The following is an 18,764-nucleotide window of genomic DNA, read 5'->3' as shown; positions in this document are numbered from 1 at the left end:
CACATGGAAACACACTGAGTTAGGAAATAAGTATTTTTCTCACCTAGCACTTCTCAGTTATTAAATTCAGCAATATACAAAGGGGAAAAACACACACACACACAAGTAATGCAGAGGCATCCCAGAAAGTGTACATAATATTTGAATTTGGAATGTTTTAAGAGAGCCAATGGCACCCCACTCCAGTACACTTGCCTGGAAAATCCCATGGATGGAGGAGCCTGGTAGGCTGCAGTCCATGGGGTCGCTAAGACTCGGACATGACTGAGCGACTTCACTTTCACTTTTCACTTTCATGCATTGGAGAAGGAAATGGCAACCCACTCCAGTGTTCTTGCCTGGAGAATCCCAGGGACGGGGGAGCTTGGTGGGCTGCTGTGTCTGGGGTCGCACAGAGTCGGACACGACTGAAGCGATTTAGCAGCAGCAGCAGCAGCAGCAAGAGAGTCTAGAAGGACAGAAACCTAAGAGGAAAAACTCGTCCCAAAGCACTCTCTAATTGAGATAATCTGCTTGAAGCATGAAACACATCTCCTGGCAGGTACTATGTAGTCAATTTATCTTCTTAGCTCCTATCCTTATTATTATTATTGTGCTTACCGTTCTGTGCTCAATCACAATTCACTTTCTGTGTGAAAACACAGGATAAAACCTTTTAAATGGATTTCTGGCCAAGTCTTGTCCAGAGGACAGAAACATTTTATAGCACTGTGTATTTTGCAAAGCACTTTAACATATATTATCTCATTTGATTCCAAGAACAGCTCTGGTAAGGCAGATAGTATAGTGGAAATTGCATTTTGTGCAGAAACTAGATTTTAAAGTAACATGTAAGGTAAAAACAAAATCAAATATAATAAAAATAAGTCACAAAATCCCTTAAATTCACCCTTACAATATACAAGCATATCATCACTTTCTGGATCTAATTATCAGCATTTCCACTGTTGGAACAGGTTGATACCTCTTTGGTTGAACTCTAGATGAAAGAGTTGTTTTGCATTTAGGGTCCATGCTGTACAAAAATATAAGGACAATATATTTAACCATCAAGATACACGATTTTCTGAAGCAAAATGCTTACATTGTAAAATGCGTAAGTGAATAGAGACTAACCAGAACTAGCAACTTCATGCCATCCTTGCTTCATTTCCCTCTGTCCCATGCCCACTGAATGGAATTCATGACAACTTCACATTTAAATGGTTTTCCATTCTCTCTTTTGTCTTTTTTCTATCTCTCTCATACTTTTAAAAATGGTTCATTTATTTACTTATTTATTTTTGGCTGTGGCGGGTCTTCACCACTGTGTGGGCTTTCTCTAGTTGCACCGACGGGAACTACTCAGTGTAGTTGTAGTGTACCAGCTTCTCATTGCGGTGACTTCTCTTGTTGCAGAACCTGGGCTTTAGGGAGCACGGGCTTTAGTAGTTTCGGCTTGTGGGTTTCAGCAGTTGCAGCTCCCAGGCTCTAGGGCACAAGCTCAGTAGTTGGGGCACATGTCTGCTGCATAGTCTGCTGCATGTAGACTCTTCCCAGACCAGGGATCGAACCCATGTCTCCTGCACTGGCAGGTGGATTCTTTACCACTGAGCCACCAGGGAAGACACTTTCATAAAAAGTAATGTTGGGTTTAATTCAAGCTAAATAGACACAGACCGTCCCCAGTAGAGTATCATAATTTGAGGTTTACAGCTTCAAATAACTTAGCTGGCTTCAAGTAACTTAGCCAAAATCATCAGGCTGCAAAACCCTATCAGCTAACTTCTGTCCCAACTTTCTTTAACTGTATGTACATCACATCTTCCCATTAACCAGATAATATAACTGAGGTAGTCTTTATAAGCTCAAAATTAGGCATTTCCCCAATCAGATACAATGCAGACAGTGAGTAACTTCTTTTAGTATAATTGTAGTATAGATCTAGAAAAATGTTAAAATTAGTCCACCTAGACCCAGAGATCAGCAAAGACATAAGGCACATGTCCTTGTTCTTGTGAAAGTGCTATCATGTCTTTAATGACTATTGTCAAGACCTCTCATCCACAAGACTGAAAAATACTCTGAAAGTGAAAAAGTGATTTACCAAGTGGCACTACAGAGTAAATTGTTTCACATTTGTTAGGTTGTGAGAACACAAAAATGATACCTAGTTCAAACAGATGGAAGGGACAGTGGCATCATCAATATCATTTTAAAATACGAAATGTGACAAGTATGGTTATATAATATTAGAGGGAAACAAAAGGTAGCTTCATGAAAATATGACTGCTATTAAATCAGCAAAAACTGTAAAGTAATAATAGCCACCATTATTGAGCACTCCAAATGCATTATCATAGTAAATCTTCATATTGTGGTCCCATTCCCATTTCATAGATAAAAAAATTGAGATTCAGAGAACCCAAATGCCTTTGATCAAAATCACATTTTGGAAATGACAGGCCCAGAATTTGATTGACCGTAGGAAACAGATCCAAAAATCCATGCTCTTTCTAGACAATCATTCTGCATCTCAAACCCTTCCCAGAAAGGGAATCAATTTTGAAAATACAGTACAGCTATCTCTTACACAGTAAGTTTTTAGCTCTTATAATTTAATAAAGTTTTTTTTTCTCACACTTCTCATTTATAAAAGGATATTTAAAGCAACAGATAAATGAATGTAACCCATTAAGACTTCCCTGGTGGTCTAATGGTTAAGACTCCACACTCCACACAAGGGGCATTTCCTTAGTCAGGAAATCAAGATCCTGCATATAGTGAGGAGTGGAAAAAAATATTTTTTTAAGTAACCCACTACATACGTGTGTACGTATACGTATACGTATACACACATATGTAGTGGGTTACTTTATTTTGTATATATATATATATATGTATACATACATTTTATACTTTTTTTTTTTTTTTTTTTTCTGTACTAGAACGATGGCTCCCAACATACCTCAGTCGGTAAAGCATCTGCCTGCAATGCAAGAGACTTGGATTCAATTCCTGGGTTGGGAAGTTTCCCTGGAGAAGGAAATGGCAACCCACTCCAGTATTCTTGCCCGGAGAATCCCATGGATAGAGGACCCTGGCAGGCTACAGTTCATGGGATCGCAAGAGTCAGACATGACTTAGCACTATCTTTCTTTCTTTTCCCAAAGTAAAGAGCAGATTTGTTCAGTTTCCTGTGGGGCTTCCTCACTTTATTCATGTGACCCCCATGGGTGGTGGTGGTAGAGGTGGGTGATCCAGTCTCCTCCCCTGAACTATCATATACACTACCAATATCAGAGTGAAGGAGTCATCAAACTACTGGAGATTTGAACAGCAGATATCTTGATATAACAGATACCTTAAATCAAGACAAAAGTGAAACTAAGGTTTAAAAAAAAAATCTCTAAATTTTTAAACAGTTACTCAAAAAGATCTGTTGCCTGAATCGTTAAAATGATAGTTATAATACTAAATTCCTCTCTTCTCTTTCAGCTACATTTTCAATAGTGGTCTTTACAGAGAAAGACAATTACTGAATGATAGCACTTATATGTGGAATCTAAAAAATACAACAAACTAGCGAATATAATAAAACAGAAACAGACTCACAGATATAGAGAAAAAATTAGTGGTTACCAGTGGGGAGAGAGAAGGGAGGAGGCAATATAGGATTAGAGAATTAAGTACAAACTATTATGTATAAAATACACTACAAAGATATATTGTATAACACAGGGAACATAGCCAATATTCTATAATAAAAAAAATTGTGGTCTTTATGTGGGCAAATATAGAGTCCATCAGATACTTCCAAGTTCAATGTCAGGCCTAGGACTAAGAATTACTCTTGTCTTTTAATCCAATCTATTAACTCTTGTACTCGATTCCCTCCAGCAGCAAGAGCAACTTTATCATAAAGTCATAATTCCTGATGTATGTGGAAAGGTGATGCTGTTGAAGTACCATCAATAAAGCAGATGTTTCACAGTGGTTGTGATTAATTTGTGCTGATCTTGATACCACCTTGTTCTTGTAACCAACATTTACATTTGCAAGATGGTAGAATTTGAGAGATGGCTTACTGGTATAATCTGTAACAATGGCAAAGAAAGAAGTTAACTGAGCTATATAAAGGCTAAATCAGTAAATCAAGTATACATCAGTAACTAAAAAAAAAAAAAACCCTAAATCAATAGGGACTACACAAACTAGATATAAGTTTGCAAAAAAAAAAAAAATCCATTAAGTGTATAACACTAAAGAACATAGTATCTTGATCTCAATTGGAAGGCAATGGCCAAATAACCTAAGATTTTCTTTCTTCTTCTCTATATTAAATAGTAGAATCTGTATGAATTCTACATATAGGGAAGCCATCTAAGTTCCTAGTTTCATATGGTGAATGGGTTGGATAACTGACAGTTAAGAGATTAATATTTATGCCAATGTTCACAGCAACGAAAGAGAAATTAAATAATTTAACTTTTTAAAACTAGGTTTTTTTCTGGTTTAAAAACAAACAAACAAACAAAAAACCCCACGAGATCCTAACAACCATCCAACAAAACTTTTACTACCAGTATAGTCTGAACTCAACCCTGGGGGAGGTGGCAAACAAAGTGAGCTCTCAAAATAGATCTCAGAACAGACCCCATACAGGCCTGGAACATGTATACTCAATACAGAACACCTTCTCAAAGCTTTAGCTGTTGCTCAGTTTTCTCCACAAACACAGAGGTCAAACCACGGTGAATTCTTTGGGCTTCAAGATAGAGAAACCCAGCACACGACAATATAACATCTTCAGTATTGACAACTAAGCAAATGACTCTCAAATTCTCTAAGGAAATAAAAGGTCTATAAAAGAAAAGCACTCTAAAAAATAAAGCTGTCTCTATGTGCAATGGATATTTCGTGAGGTAGTGAATCCTCTTCTACTGGAAGAACTGAAGCAGAGGGACTGAAAATCCCAAGGTACTCTAATGGAGCTTTCTTCCTTAGGAGGGAGGTGGAACTGTCTGTAGGTATATTTTAGGCTAGGCCAAGAAGTTTTCAACTAATTTCACAATGGCAGAAAAAATATTGCATAAAATCCAATTATTTTATGAACATTGACATGTTATACTTTTTAGATCTCTAATAAGCACTCTTTAAAATTCCTTTAACATGGTATTTATAAAAGCATTTATTATAGGAAAAAAAGGGGGGGGAGGGAGACTGAAGGAAACGAATGGGAAGAAAACCGCCCCCAATCTCGAAAAAACCTCATTCGATCAATTAACAGCCTTCAAGGTTCCTCATCCCCATTCCCATGGTCCTAGTTTGTCTTTTATTAGACAAATACTTTTGATCGTTCCCTTTGTGCTCAGCAATATTAGATAGTAACGAGATCACAGGGCAACGTAGGCAACGATTCATTAGTTGGCACCGTGAACTCCAAGAAGGCGCAACTGACCTGAGCTGGGAGGCTCAAGAAGGCTTCCCGGAGGAGGCAGTGCCTCCCAGGTGGCGCTTGAAAGCAAACAGAAAAGTTAAGGTTTGGGGTTGCTAGCCCGCTGCGTTCCTCTGCATGCGCCCCTTGCAGATAAGTGTAACTGGCAAAAATGTGTTCTTGATCTTTTGGAGAAAACAGTCTCGCTCACCATCTGCAGAGAAGAGAGAGTGGAGGGCGAAAGAGAACTCCCCTCTTCGATAAGGCGTGCACTTCAGCTCCTGTGCAGGATCTCGCGAAGGAGCATCCCAAACGTCCAGTCCGCTGAAGCGGGAGCAGAGGGGCGCGGATGGCGGAGAAGAGACCTCTTGCCACTCGTTGGCGGCCGGACAAACAGGCCCAGGTCGAGGGGCACTCCAGTCCCAAGATCCTGGCCTTGTTGCCCGACTTCTCACGATCCTCCTTACGACTCCTAGGACTGCGCCCTAACTTGTACCTAGTACCTAGTACCCCGGGTTCCCTGGAGATCCTGGGCTCGGGCGTTACGGCAGTCCGGGTGCACACCGCGGAGATTTGTCCTCGTCACGAGCTTCCCAGGCGCGGGCCAGTGGGGCGCCGCAGGAGCGGGTGTCTTTTTAAGGATGGGTTTCCTCCCTAATCAATTCAAATTCTCCTCTCCCCCAAACCCCCGCCCTCTCCCCTCCAGTCCAGGGGAGCTGGAGTCCCTCAGGCCAAGCCCTAGTGGCTGGCGCCAAAGTGGACCCGGCGTGGGAGGGGCTGGGGACACCGGTGGGGACCAACTCGTGGGGACCTGAGCGATATGGCTGGACCTCTGACCTCTGAGCTTCGGGCCTGGAGTTTCCGCCTTCGTCCTTCCCTTCCCAAATCACGAGGCCGGGAGATCGAGGCGTAGGTGGCCGAAGAACCGCCTGGCTCTGGGCGAGAGGCGCGGCGCGGCGCGGATGGGTCTGGGCGTAGCGGGCTTACGGGGCCGCGCGGGGTGGCACTGGGTCTAGGTCTTGGCCTTTGCAGAACTGAGTTCAGCTCGGCCCAGTGTTTCTCTGCGTTTGTCTTTTTTTTCTTTCTCTCTGCCCCCCTCCCCGCACCCCCAGTCTTTCCAGTCTTCTTTGTGCCACTGTTCGCTTTTTTCCTTTCCTCAAGTGCGGCGTCTTTCCAGGATAGAGAACAATTTTTCCTCCGCTGAGCATTTCTAAGGCTTATCCTTGGGCTGCCCAGTGACCTTGGGAAAGTCACAGAACTTTCAGGGCCTGTGTGGAAAGAAGAGAGGGTGTTCTTTAGGGCTGTTTTTCTGAAGATGCCCCTGAAATTTAGACCCAGAGGGCTCAGACAAGAGAATGAACACCTCCCCATCTCAACTGACAGGACCGAGCTGTGTGCTTTAAGCACAAAATAATCTGAAGAAGGAGGAAGGGAGGTGACTAATTTCCTTCTTATTTTGAAAAATTCGGATATAAGACACCCTCTCAAGAAAAAAAAAATAAGATAATGCTTTCTACGACTCCTCCGCTGATTTTGCAACATTTTTTTTTTTTACAAATTTTGTTCTGCATACCCGCCTTTCTTGGCTGGTGTTGCCCTCGGGGAGCAAAGAATGGCTAGTACATTCCTAAGAGGGCAAGGGGAGGGGGTGGTGATGATTAAGAGAGAGAAGTTGGCTCTGGGTGTATCTCTGCCAACTGTCGGAGGCAGGCAAAGGGAGGGTGGTCTTTCACGTGGGTCTGAGATCTGGTTACCTTTAATTCGCCCTGAGGCTGCGCGTTGCGTTAATGGGCGTCTGTCAGCGGAGGGCTCAGGTTTCCCCACTTGCCTCGGACAGTGAAGCAAAGGGGCAAAGAGAAAAGTAGACGACTCAACAGAAAGAAATAGGCCAGGCCTCTAGAGCTGGGACTGCGGACTGAGAGCAGGTGGGCATCCCGGCCTTGTCCTCAAGCCCAGGGCGGGGTCGAAGGACTCTAGACCAGGACGAGACCCCTCCTTTGAAAAGCCCATTCTGACTAGCCTCTCTTTTGCTCCATCCTTTCAGACAGCGGGTGGGGGGGCGGGGGGAGGGGGGAGGGCTGAACTGCTCATCTTTTACATCTTAAATCTAGTGGTGCAAAACCCAGCCCAACACTGCAGGTGTTTGTAACAGAGTTGTTCGTCTTTCTGTCGGTTGGTGGTTTAGTCGCTAAGTGGTGTCGGAACCCTTCCTATGCTCATGGGATTTCCCAGGTAATAATACTGGAGTGGGTAGCCATTTCCTTCTCCAGGGGATCTTCCTGACCCAGGGATGGAACCCAGGTCTCCTATATTGCAGGCGAATTCTTTATTGACTTTATGGAGCCACCAGGGAAGTCCGTTTGTCTTTCTAGAAGCCACTAACAAACCACCTTACATCCCCTTAGGTCTTTACAGTTCACAAAACACCACCCCTCCGCCCCCCACTGACACCAACTCCCCTAGTCCTGCAAGCCCAAGCTAAAAGTATCATTCTCTCTCTCGTTGTAGAGACAAGGGAATGGACAGACTCAAAGAAACCAAGCAGTTTGTCCAAGGTCACAGTCAGTAAATACCTATGTCCCGATTGGGATGTTCTCTTCCCTCTGGAAGACCTCTCTCTTTCCACTGCTTCCTATCATTCCCTCCCATGAAATAGACACACACACACACACTCCACCCGGGCACTCTGAGACCTTCCAACCTCCCATCCACCTCTCAGAGAGGAGTTTATTCACTAATGATGCTGCAACTTGCCACCATCACGGACACGAGTGCAGTCTGATAGACATGGCTCTGGAACTGGCTTTCTTTCAGATCATAGTCTCTTCAGGACAGTTCTTCAAGGAACCTGCGTTAAAACATGCATGCACGCGCGCGCGCGCACACACACACACACACACACCAGCCTTTCATGGTCCTTTCACTGCCAAGACTATTTCTATAAACCGTATAAAATAAATAACCTCAAATATAACTCTTAATTGCTTCCAAGTCTATGTTTCCTCATCACTAAACTTTATTGCTTCCCAATCTTTAGGGCCAATTCTCCTCGGGACTCTGTCCCTTCCAAGAGAGTGATCGAGAAAAACAGCTTTTCTGAGATTCGACCTGGGTGTCCCAGGCCAGGAGGATGAAAAGGGTAAGAGGGTCAGGGTGCTCGGAGCCTGGAAGGGAAGGTCTCTCAGGTTTGGGTCTGGGACCCTCGGAGACAAAACTGGGAAGTTTTGCATCTGCTCATCGCCCCCTACAGGCCACGTCCGCCATCGCAGCAAGAGCCCTGAAAAGAGCGTGCATATATTGTAGCCTTGCTTCGCTTTTCCCTGGACCTCCGAATTCACCCTCCACTCCCGGAGCAGTGACTAAGTACCGGGACCCCCTCAGGGACTCCATCCAGGGGATGTTCTAAGGGCCACAGCCCTCGGAACTGGATGGACTTTTTAGAAATAAGTGCCAGAGGAAGTGGAAACCAGTTTAAATTGGTGTGTAGCCGAAAGCTAAAATCCGCCCCCCGCCCAAAAAAAATCCGCTTCCTCTTTTTATTACAAATAAATCTGCCTAATTGAAATAAAAAGCTGATATCAGTCGTGTTGCCTTTAAATCTCAGTGTAAAGGGGATTTTCAGTGCCTTTCGACGCCGGTGGTCGCGTTCGCTCATATAAAATATGGGTTTCAGGCTCTCCCTTGAAGCCCAAGTGCTTGTGTTCATTATATATGATATTTGCATTTTCTTCTGCTGCTCTAAGGCTTCGTGGTCTAACAAGCTTAAACCAAAAACAGCTTTTCGGGGGGAATGGCCAGGCCTATATCCTGACATCTGCCTGGACTTTTAAAGAGTCGCTGGTCGGTTTGAGGTCTGGGGCTAAGAGTCTCCTACCCACCCAAAAATAAAGAAAACGGTCATCTTTAAGCTCTAGTTCAAGGCTAGGAAGTGTCTGGAAGAAAAGTTGCCGGCGGATCTCTCCTCTACACTCCATCGCCGAATATATCAGGGGGGAAAAATGCTCCGCGGATCTCAAGCGGCGGCTTGTGGCCGAGTGTCACGCCGCGGGCGCAGGCTCGGCCGGTATTGCTGCTATGCGCGGAAATATGAGCGAGTAATTTTATAAGTAACAAAGGATCAGGGATGGAATGAGGCCCCTGTTATCCAATGTCATTTAGAAGCCTTGGATCAGCAGCTTCTTGAGGCTAAAAGTGAATTCAAGAAGCCCGGCCTTTCCCTTTTCCCAGGGGTGTAAGCTAAATTTAGAAATAACCTCTATGTGTTTGCACAAATCATGTACCATTTGCTGTTTGTGTAAAAACCGATTAGCCAGACACAACTGTGAAACAACTTGTTACTTTTATAGCTGCAACACACAAACAAATTTAGATCCGTTTAGTTTTCCTTGTAAAAAGAGATTAGAAGGGACCCGCCCGTAGACTGTGTGGTCCATAATCTCTTCTTCGTGAAGGTTACTGTAGCTCCTCTCGGTGGCGGTTGATTATCAAGTTCTTGTTTATCAAGTTAAACGATCTCACCCCCGGCAGCTTGTTTTATTTTAGGACTCTGATCCAGAAGGAATGTTTACTCAGGACACAATAATGTTTACTGTTTACCAGGAAGACAAATTCGGTATTTGCCAGGAAGTGTCTTTTAAAGTGACGCCCTAGCCCACGCCGACAGCAGAGAAATAAGGCTCGGATCAGCAGCCGGGAGCCATCTCCGCGACGAGGGAGGCAAGGTGGACGTCAGCGCCGGGGACTGACGGTGTTTTGCAAACAGCACCCGCATAGGGCCGAGCTGACAGTACTGCTACCCGCTCCAGTTTTAAAAAGCAATTTCGCATACGTAATTGCAACAGCTAAATTAATTACGAAATAATTAGAATTGATGTCATTTGAGGATGTGTTGGTGGTGATGGGAACTGACTTTCCGCATCTAGATGTTTCATTTCTACGTTAATACTTATGGTTGCAACAGCTGAAATGCACATTAAAAATAATCCACAAGGACATTTCTCCATTCCTGCTTTGTGATCTCCCATTTCATACCAAACTAGCCTAAGGTACTTTTTTAAAGTTTAAGAAACGGGGTGAGGTGTATCTGTTTTAAGAGGATATTAAAGGTTTATTTCTTGGCCTTTGGAAAAGCTGTGGGTTGGTAAGAAAACAAACATTTACAGGAACCCTTCAGATATCGAAATTATGTTGTGGATTGATTATTGCCATAGAAAAGAGGCATCTTATTTGAAAACATTATGAAAAAACAAAACAACTATGTATCATCTATGAAGTTCATATAGGTAATACAATTTCACTACAAAATTTAAAATGCTATTACATATGTTTAAAAAGCTAACTGGGTTTATTACCACTTCCACTTAGGGTATGAAAATAGTTTGGAAAAAATCAAGGCTTTAAATGCTAAGATGAGGGAAATGTTTGGAATTAACATTCTTTTGAAAGGTTAATTGAAATGATTAAGAACTCTCATTTGGAAAGTTTCCATTGTGAAAGATGAAGTCTGATGTTTAAAAATAATTAAAATTGTGCTGAAGTTTAGAATTAGGTTGGTTTTTTAAATGGCAGCTTACTTTATCTTCAGAAATATCTAGTCATTTAGATGTAATGTATTGATAGGAAGAAAATCACCACCTACACACCCATGTTATGTGAAAACTAAAAGAAAATATTAGTACAATTTAAATTAGGCATATTTTTCCAATTAAATTTTTCTTACACTCAAATTATGAATTAGCAAAGTTTGAAAAGGTCATTCCTTGAAACTCATCTGGGAAGAATAAAATGCAAATATTATTTTAAAATCTTGTCATTTACCTCAGACACCTAAATGAAACATTAAGCTGAGCCTTTAAAAATTTTATTTACAAAGTTGTGTACAACACGATGGAATAACATTTAGAATACCATATATATTCATTATATATAAACAGACTTTTATATAGAATGACTTTCGTCTTCTGAAAATTTTATATTTAAAATCTCCCAACGTCTCTATACATTTTTTCTCACATAAAACTGCGGAGAGTGAACCTTCAGAAAAAATGAAAGTTCAGAGCTCTAAATCTACTGAATTTTTTTTTCTTAAAAAAATAAAAACCCCAAAAGGAAAGTCAATAATTTTTATACAAATATGTACAAAGAATTTCCCGCTCATCCCCCAGGTACTGAGAGCAGGCGCCGTCCGGGTACAGTTTTGGAAAAATCGGTTTTCGGTTTTACCTGTACGGAAAGATATTCCCCGCGGGCGCGCAGTGAGAGTTTGCTCCGCCAGCCTAGGTGTGCAGGACTGGGTGGAGGCCGCCGAAGGTCGGTGTTGAGGGGTCGAGGGGGAGGAAATGGAAGAGAGGCAGAGTCCAGGATTGGGCAGGGGGGCCAGGAGCGGGGCGGGGCGCGCAGCTTGCAAATTGCAGCCGACAATCCAGGCCGCTGCCAGGCCCCGCATCCCGGCCACCAGCGCGTCCCTATTGAGCGGGCCACTTGGCTTGAGCAGCGGCGGCGGCAGCAGCGGCAGCCGAGGCTGCAGGCTGCAGAAACTGTCCAGAGAGCGGTACGCTCAGAATCGGCGCGATGGTCGCCGTCGTCCGACTCAGTGAAAGAGGCTGGTGCGTGGCCATGAGCGCTGCCGACTGCACTGTCCCGGGCGGCCGCAGGAAGGACTGCGCGGCGCCACCGCCTCCGCTACCCGCGGTGCCCCCAGTTACCCCGGCGCCCCCAGCACCCGCGGCCGAGCCCCCGGGCGCCGCAGGGCCCCCTCCGATGATATTCTCGATGCTGAACGACGGTCGCGCGCTCGGCTCGGACTTAATGAGTGACGCCGTGGTGCCCGCGGCGCCCGCCGTGCCTGCGGCGGCCGCGGCGGCTCCTAAGCTGTTGAGCTGCAACTGCAGGCCCGGGCCGAGTTGCGAGCCGAAGGCGGCCGCTTTGCGGCCCAGCTCACCCGAGGGCAGCAGCGGCACGGCGGGCGGCAGCACGGGGGCCACGGGCGGCAGCGCGTACGGGTACTGGAGCGCCGCGGCCGCCGCCGCAGCTGCCGCGGCCGCCGGGTGCGAGTAAGCGCCGGCCGCGGCCGCAGGGTGCAGGCCGTAGGGGCGGCCGTAGGGCCCCGCGGCACCGGCCGCCGCCGCCAGGCTGTAGGCGCCGAAGCTCTGCATCATGAGCGCCGTCTGCTCACGCAGGTGCTCCTGCTGGTGGCGCTTGAAGCGTTTCCGGCGCCGCAGGAAGCTGCCGTTGTCGAACATGTCCTCGGACTGAGGGTCCAGGGTCCAGTAGTTGCCCTTGCCCGGGTTGCCCGGTTCACGGGGGATCTTGACGAAGCAGTCGTTGAGCGAGAGGTTGTGGCGGATGCTGTTCTGCCAGGCGGGGAACTTCTCCCGATAGTAGGGGAAGCGGTTGCTGATGAACTCGCAGATGCCGCTCAGAGTCAGCTTCTTCTGCGGGCTCTGCAGGATAGCCATGGTGATGAGCGCGATGTACGAATAGGGCGGCTTCACCAGGCTGTTCTTGGGCTTGCTCGGGGCCAGGCCGCCCGCCGCACCGCTGCCGGAGCCGGGCCCGCCACCGCTCCCGCCGCCCTCCTCGCCGCCAGCGCCGCTCTTGCAGCCGTCGGCCTCGGATGCTCCCGCCTCGCCCCCTGGCCCGGCCCCGGCTCCAGCCACCTCTTTGGGCAGTGCCAGGGGCTGCTGGTGCGGCTGCTGAGGCTGCCCGTGGTGGGGTGCCACCGGCGTCACCTCGTCCGCCTCGTCCAGGCGCAGCTCGGGCGGCCCCGCGGGACTGTCGCAGCCCCCATCGCTGTCTTTCTCTTCCAACGCGTCGTCGCCCTCGCCCACCACATCGATGTCCACGTCCTCGGCCGTCAGCACCGTCTGGCCGGACATGTCGCTGGCGCTGCCGCCACCGGAGAGGGTCATCCCTCCTCGGGGTTGGTGGCGGCGGCGGGGAAGGAGCGGCGCGCGATGGGCGTCTTCAGGGGCTGCCGCCAACCTCAGGAAAGGGGTTTGGGGCGCCCCCGAAAGACAGGGGATTAGGAGAGGGGAGGGGGGCGTAGGTGGTCCGGGGCCCTCCCGGTTTGGCTCACAGTCGGCGGCCGGGCATCGCACGACTCGGGCTGTGCCGTCCGCCCCCCGTGGCAGCGCTCCGCAAACTCCAGCTGTCCCTGGCGCTCGGTACTAGGCGCTCCCTGCTGCCCCCGGCAGCGGCCCCGGACCCGGCCCGGGCCCGGCAGCTTCTCCACGCCGCGCCCCCTCACTTCGCCTGCCTTCCTCTGCCTCCGGCCCGGGCGTGGGGAGCAGGAGCGGTGCCGGCGGGCGCGGGACGCGGGGCGCCGAGCAGCTCAGGAGGGCGCGGGCAGGGGCAACCGGGGGAGGGGGTGTCAGGGACGCCGAAGCCCCCGCAGTCGAAAGTCCCGTTTTAAGGACTGGCCTGATAGATTACTTTCTACTTAAAGATCCAACGGGAGGCGGGGCCACGTGACCGTGCGTGACGTCAGGGCCGCCGTGGAGCCGGCCAAACTCAAGTTGGTCGAGAGAATTGTCAACAAAGGGACAAGGGACGCGCAACTCCGCGCCGCACCGTGCGCCAGCATCCCGCGGGGCCCAAGGGCGCCTGGGACCGCCCTGGGACCCCACCCTGGGCTGGAGCCTGGCGAGGGGGTCGAGGGAGCCTGTGGGTGTGAGTGAGGGTGGGTGCGTGTGAGCTAGGGAGGGTGTGGGCCCGGGAGCCCCCGCCGGATCCGCGGCTCTGCTTCCCTGACATACCCGCCCCCTCTCCCTTCCCCGCCCCCCCTCTTGCCACCCGCCCTTTGCCAAAGCTCCCTAGGCATAGAATGTAGGACAAGATTCACATCCTATTTTTTTTTTTTTTTTAAGAAAAACTTGGTAGTCTCAGTTTTGTTTTTTTTGATTCTTTTTAGCTCTAAAGATTAAGGGCAGCGCCCCGGTTCTGTCTTGCTAATTAGACTTAAGAGCCTCTCCTGCCTCAGTGCTTAGTCGGCGGAGACACCTGCTGAGGGGAGGCGCTCCTCCCGCTAAAGTCAAACCACAGGGTCCTGTCTTCGGTTTCCTGGCTCGATGTGGGCGTGTTTATATGTATGTGTGTGTAATAATATATTCCCCCCCCCCCTCCCCCGCTCGGCCACAGCAGCATCAGTTGGGATATCCGAAGGTCAGAAAATGGCTATTGATTAATCTATCAGAATAGTTGCAGAGAGAAATAAAAAGGACGTAAAATAACGGAGAACCTATAAATAAAGCCGCAACTAGCTGCTCGGAGTTGTTAAACGACTTAGCATGTGAAAAAGTCGGAAATGAGGCGCTGGGGAAGGAGCCGGCATTGGCAGCGGCCTGGGTAAGTCGAGTGGGGACGGGAAGAGGCTTCGGGCCTCTAGGTTAGACGCCGCGCCCTGTTTGGGATGGCTGACCTCAGGGGGAGCGGGCGGTGTGACTTCTCAGGCTTCTGGGCCCAGCCTCCTGGGAGCGAGCTTGTTGGCGGCCTAGACTCTCCTTGCGGCTAACTAACGTGGATTCTTTCCCCTTAGGGTATAGACAAACCCTCCAAGATTTTAGTTCCTCAGGGACCGGCAGCAGAGGAGGTGGAGGAGGAGGCGAGGATATGGCCAGTGCACACCGAGTTTCTTTGGCAAGGAAAGTCAGTGATGGTAGGAAAGACTATCGGCATTTAACTGGGATGGAGGGTTGGGGGCGCAAACCGACCCCGGATGCGTGACATTGCTGGGGCGCGCGAACCGCGCACTTCGGAATAGTGTTCCTGACCCGGTGAAGCCGCGATGCGCTGCTTTTTTTCCTCCTGCATTTTTAGGCAGCCTCCTTGTGAGCCGCGAGTGCCTGCCGGGTGTTAAGGGCTCCTGGAACCCAAGCCCAGTCTGGCCACTGAGGCCTGAGAAGGGAGTGCAGGCCTTACCAGAGGAAGGAGCACAAGGGGATATAGTCTGAGAAGAAATAGTGAAATACAGTATTTACAGATGATACTAAGAAACTGATGTATTTCCTGGAGGACAGTAGTACTTACGATTCCCTGTCTGTGTCTCTCTCACCTACCACCTCTCTCATTCCTTAGCCTAGATACACACGTAAACTTGCTTCACTTATAGGCAGTGCGACACACAGATTGACTTCAATTTTCACTAGATAATTTCCCGGATAAAACACTAGCACATTGCATACCCCCACTTCGCAGGATGTTTCTGGTTGAAACCAGGGCAGTTCCTCCATCTTGAGACGCCCAGGTAACTCCACGATTTTTCTGTATCTAAATGATATCCCGGTTGCACTTGACCCTAAAATGCATCTGAGTTCATTCCCGCAGCTGCACCGCTTTGTCGCCCGCAGGCTCCGAACCATTTACGATACCTTCTAGACAGCTTCCTGCAAAACCGACTGCAGCGGCGAACTGGCTGCCCGCTGTCCCTCGGCAGCGGAGGTCCCGGTGAAACTGTCTCAAAACCCAATAATTACAAAAAGAACGTCCGAGGGGCACGGAAAAGAAACTGAATCCACAAATTCCCTTTGCTCAGCTTCGGTTGTCCAGCCCCAGAGGCAGGCGCGGGCCGGCAGGAGCCCCACCGCAGCCTAGGAGGCTGGGCCCGCGTGGACGCGTTGCACGTGTGTGTGTACGCGCGGAAGGTTAGCGGCTCCCGGGGATGCCCTCCGCAGTCTTCTTGAAGCATCCTCCAAATGAGCCTAATTTCAATTCCTCGGCCCGCCAGGGCTGGCTCTCAGCACTCCCTCGGCGCCGCTGTTTACTGCCTCTGAGCCTCCCTCGGCCAAGACCTGGCCCGATCCGTCCATTCCCCCGTGTCTCTTTGGGACCTCCCTGGGGAAAGGGGTGGGGGTGAACAACTCCCAGCCGCCAGTTCCATTTGTTGCGCTTTTTTCTTTCGACACAATAAAAGTCAAATTAATTGATTCATACCATTAATTACGGCACGTAGCGTGAAAAGCAACGCTTCCCCTCGGTTAGAGATCTATTGTGCTAATCTCTTGTTCAATCAGTGTTACCATCTGATGCCGGGTCTGGCCCTTACAGAAACTTTTCGACTCGATTAGCTAAATGATGAGACGTGCGGGACCTACTGGCTGAGCCCCCGACGTCCTGCGCCTGTGCCGGCCCAACGGCTTAATATCGATTTCCAGCGGAGACGGCGGATTTCTCCCAACAGCTCTAGGCTGGGCAGCCCGTCGCCCTTTTCCTTCTTCTGGGCGGACAGAAGCGCCGCGCAACCTGCCGTGGCGGGAAGGAGGCTAAGCTGCAGCCCAGGTGGGAGGCAGGAAGGTTCCCGCTGCCATCACTGCGGGACACCGCCAGGGCGGAAGGGCGCGAGCCCGACATGGTGCAGGGTCCTGTCCTAGGCCAACTAGATTCCGGGTTTAGTAAATTCTGTTTGCCGCATGATCCCAGTTAGCGGCTAAAAGCCCACAGGTCGTCAGTTACCGCCAACTTTGGAACAGAGATGGGAGAAGAGAGACAGATACAGAGCGACAGTGACACACTTGGGGGGGGGGGGGAGATGTGATAGAGGGAACGGAAATATTGGGGGTGGGGGTGGGAAGGAGAGAGAAATGTCGATAAAACATCTTCTGAGTCTCGGTTACTGGGGAGATAGTAAGAGGGAGAATGAAAAACACAGGCACAAACAATTAATATGAATGAGAGTGATTATTTGGGTCACAACAATCGAACTTCCCAGGAGGGATTTAAAGAAGATGGCAGCCAGCTGTCTCACCTGTTCAAATGTTTGGAACGTTTCAGCCAAAAGAGAATGTAATGAGGCTCCCTCCGTTTCTCCTGGGGTGGGCAGAATCCGTGGTACCCAGCTGCAGAAACCACCAGGACAGGGTCCGTTGGGGGCGGGGATTGGTAGTGGTGGTGGAGGGGACCGAGGTTCTAGCAACAGGAAACAAGAAAAGTGGAGTTCGGATCGATAGGAAGGAAATTGAGACGTCTCGGGGGAGGGGAGATTTAGTGTGTGTGTCCTGGGGGGTGAGATGGGGATGGGGGAGACAAGAAGAGGATGAAACAATTTATGACGGAGAAGGGGAAATTAATTACAACTCAATTTGGGTTCTTAAGTGGTCAACACAGGAGGAGGGGCACGGTCAGCCTGTTCGGAAAGCTGGAATGGCCCACCTACCCCTCGTCAGGCGCGGGAGAAACCAGGTGCCCTCTTCCTCGCCCTTTAAGTCAGAAACTATGCCCGTGGTTGAATAAATCGTTGGCCGGAGGTGAGATAGAATCGTTACGGCCAGGCGCGGATGCACTTTTCTTATTATACGGGGAGAAAGGACCATGTCGCGCAGTAAGGGGCACGACCCCCACAGACAGCAGCCACCCTTCCTCTAATGCAGGGGAAACTAAACGTGGGCGGAGTCCATCTGGAATATACCCCTCTCCCCACCCCCCAAAAAACAAAGTTGGCTCTTTATTGACAGTCTTCACCGATATGTTAAACTATTATCAGCTTCTGCCTGGATGACGGCCACCGAGGGAGGTGGGAAGGGCTGAAAGGACATCCCGGGCCCCCACCCCACCTAAGTTATTTCTGTTTTCAAGAGGGTGGGATTTTCAACTCATTTCCCACCACCCTTGTATACCTCTCCGGATCTCTTTGGTGGGCGGGGGGGGGGGGAGGGGGGGGATTAATTTAATGTTCATGTTTGGATTTGCATCTCAAAACTTCATTTATTTTTAAGGTGTCCGCCACTCAGGGCCCATGCGAAGAAGTGCCTTCTAATGGCGAGAGACCAAAGGAAGAGGAAGAGAGACAGAGAGGGAGAGAGGATGGCTTCGAATTTATTTATATTGGAAATGTATAAACATCCATTCTGTAAAAGGCAACACGTTTAATTAACGATGAGAGAGCAGTTAGGGGCAGAAAGCTAGTAAAATTGTGTGATAAATTTATGGCATTGTTAGCGTGCTTTTAATTATGGCTATTATGTTAATTATTTCACATTAGCATGGAGTTATCAGCAGCATGTCAGATTTAATCAAAACGAGCCTTTCTCTCGAAAATTGTTCTTTTCATCCGCGAGGAGAAAGGTCCTGGGCAGGATCGGGGCTTAAAAATGACTTGGCATTGAAAGCTCGAGTCTTCCCGACACGGTTTGGTGCGATGCGGCGGGGCCCGGCTGTCCGCGAGTCGCTCCGGGCTACCGGCAGCTCTCGGAGGAGCCGAGGGCCGGGTTTTTAGGAATTCACCATTTTCACCCCCTTCGGAGCCGACACTTCATCATATGGGATCATTCTGTCAAACAATATGATGCTGCTCATTTTTATCTGTCCCGCTTTACAAAACCCCCATTCAGCCCGCCGAGGAGCAACAAAAGCCTCG

General features: G+C 48.7%; 1 protein-coding gene and 2 long non-coding RNA genes across 3 annotated transcripts; 2 read left to right on the top strand and 1 right to left on the bottom strand.

Moving 5' to 3' along the window:
* Positions 1 to 11,260: 11,260 nt before the first annotated feature.
* Positions 11,261 to 14,131, bottom strand: FOXD3 (forkhead box D3). The gene has a single exon (XM_086394303.1). It carries the CDS (start codon positions 13,324 to 13,326, stop codon positions 11,881 to 11,883), a length of 1,446 nt encoding a protein of 481 aa, XP_086250429.1. The 5' UTR covers positions 13,327 to 14,131; the 3' UTR covers positions 11,261 to 11,880.
* A 654-nt stretch (positions 14,132 to 14,785) lies between these two features.
* Positions 14,786 to 16,351, top strand: LOC147375513 (uncharacterized). Its single transcript, XR_015161565.1, has 2 exons — positions 14,786 to 15,071; positions 15,763 to 16,351. It is a non-coding gene; the product is annotated as an uncharacterized LOC147375513 (long non-coding RNA).
* A 1,152-nt stretch (positions 16,352 to 17,503) lies between these two features.
* LOC147375512 (uncharacterized) lies at positions 17,504 to 18,334 on the top strand. The gene is made up of 2 exons (XR_015161564.1): positions 17,504 to 17,655; positions 18,124 to 18,334. It is a non-coding gene; the product is annotated as an uncharacterized LOC147375512 (long non-coding RNA).
* The last annotated feature ends 430 nt before the right edge of the window (positions 18,335 to 18,764 follow it).

This window comes from Bos grunniens, chromosome 3 (genome assembly GCF_055505025.1).
Source record: "Bos grunniens cultivar Pamir isolate PY7600 chromosome 3, Bosgru_T2T1.0, whole genome shotgun sequence".
In the NCBI taxonomy this organism is placed as follows: Eukaryota; Metazoa; Chordata; class Mammalia; order Artiodactyla; family Bovidae; genus Bos; species Bos grunniens.
This window is presented reverse-complemented; position numbering and strand designations above follow the sequence as displayed.